Here is a 1,564-nt window from a genome sequence, read left to right as displayed (position 1 = left end):
AAAAAAAAAAAGAAAATAGGAAAAATTGTATCTTACCAAACTTTTCTTTAGTCGCCACATATCCCCACGGCCAATATACTGATCCTTAAAAGTCAATTCCACCAGGTCAAGAGTCACATCCTAAAAGACAAGAACCACATATCTGAATTGTTTTGCCACACTTATAGTCAAAATATGATGGCCACACACCATAAAAAAGATGCAAAAAAGAAAACCTCTGGGAGAGCACTCAACAGCAGAACAGGAGAATTCTCCTCAGCAAAGGCAACTCAACCATGCCCATGGCAATTCTACAGAACACCCCACAGCAGCTGTCCCATGACAAAGGACACCAGAGGACTAACACTGGGCTTCAGTCCCTTTGTTGCTGTTGTCTAGCAAAGGGCATGGTTGCTTTGTTGCCCAGGCTACTCCCACACTGCTGAGTAATCTTGCCTTAGCATAGATAGCTCAAACTTCAGATACATGAAACCTTGCCTTTTGTTTTAGTCTTGAAAGATATCATCAAGCTGTCTGCTTTATTTCATTATAGAATGCACATAATATCTATGGACATTGACTTTGCCTGTCAAGCATTAATTAATAGACAAAAATGCAAATCTGGGTATGGGGACTCAGGCTTTGATCCCAGCACTAGAAAGGCAAAGGAAGACAGATCTCTGTGTTCAAAGCCAGCCTGGTCTACATAGTGAGTTCCAGGGCAACCATAGCTACATAGCAAGACCCTGTCTCTAAAAACAAATCAAAGAGCCGGGCGTGGTGGCGGATGCCTTTAATCCCAGCACTTGGGAGGCAGAGGCAGGCGGATTTCTGAGTTTGAGGCCATCCTGGTCTACAGAGTGAGTTTCAGGACAGCCAGGGCTACACAGAGAAACCCTGTCTCAAAAAACCAAAAAAAAAATAAAAAAAATAAAAAAACACACACACACACAAAAAAAAAGAAAGAAAAAAAAATTCAAAGCCATATACAGTGCTGTATCTTATATTCCCAGAAAGCTGAGAAAGAGCTATTATTGCCAGTTCAAGGCCAGCCTGGGCTATATACTTAGTTCCATGTCATTTGGGCTAAACAGCAAACCTCTGCCTAAAAAATAATAATTAATTATTTAAAGAAAATAAATGAGGGACTAGAGAGACGGCTCAGAGATGAAGAGCACTGACTGCTCTTCCAGAGGATCTGATATCACACAACTACCAGCGCCCTCATCCCAGCTCAAACTGACTCTAAGTTTCAGGGAACTCTAACATCCTTTTCTGGCCTCTGTGGGCACTAAGGCACACATGGAGAACACATGCAGGCAAACACTCAAATAGGTAAAATAAAGATAATGTTTTCTAAACATAATAATTAAAAATAAAAATAATGAATAGAATAAATAAAAATATTAGCAATTAAACAGGAAATTATAAATACATTCTTTCATATGACTAAAACAAGCTTTAAAAACTGAGGACTTAGCCGGGCGTGGTGGCGCACGCCTTTAATCCCAGCACTCGGGAGGCAGAGGCAGGTGGATTTCTGAGTTCGAGGCCCGCCTGGTCTACAGAGTGAGTTCCAGGACAG

The 1,564-nt window shown here is 41.1% G+C and overlaps 1 protein-coding gene across 1 annotated transcript in view; it reads right to left on the bottom strand.

The window, feature by feature from the left end:
• Depdc5 (DEP domain containing 5) overlaps window positions 1–1,564 on the bottom strand; it is a 128,165-nt gene that overhangs the window by 114,402 nt on the left and 12,199 nt on the right. The window contains exon 7 of the mRNA XM_029477345.1: window positions 37–120. Coding sequence (XP_029333205.1) covers window positions 37–120 — 84 coding nt within the window. The remainder of the gene's footprint in view (window positions 1–36; window positions 121–1,564) is intronic.

Source organism: Mus caroli, chromosome 5 (assembly GCF_900094665.2).
Source record: "Mus caroli chromosome 5, CAROLI_EIJ_v1.1, whole genome shotgun sequence".
Taxonomy (NCBI): Eukaryota; Metazoa; Chordata; class Mammalia; order Rodentia; family Muridae; genus Mus; species Mus caroli.
Note: the sequence above shows the minus strand (reverse complement) of the source record. Positions and strands in the feature narration are given on the sequence as shown.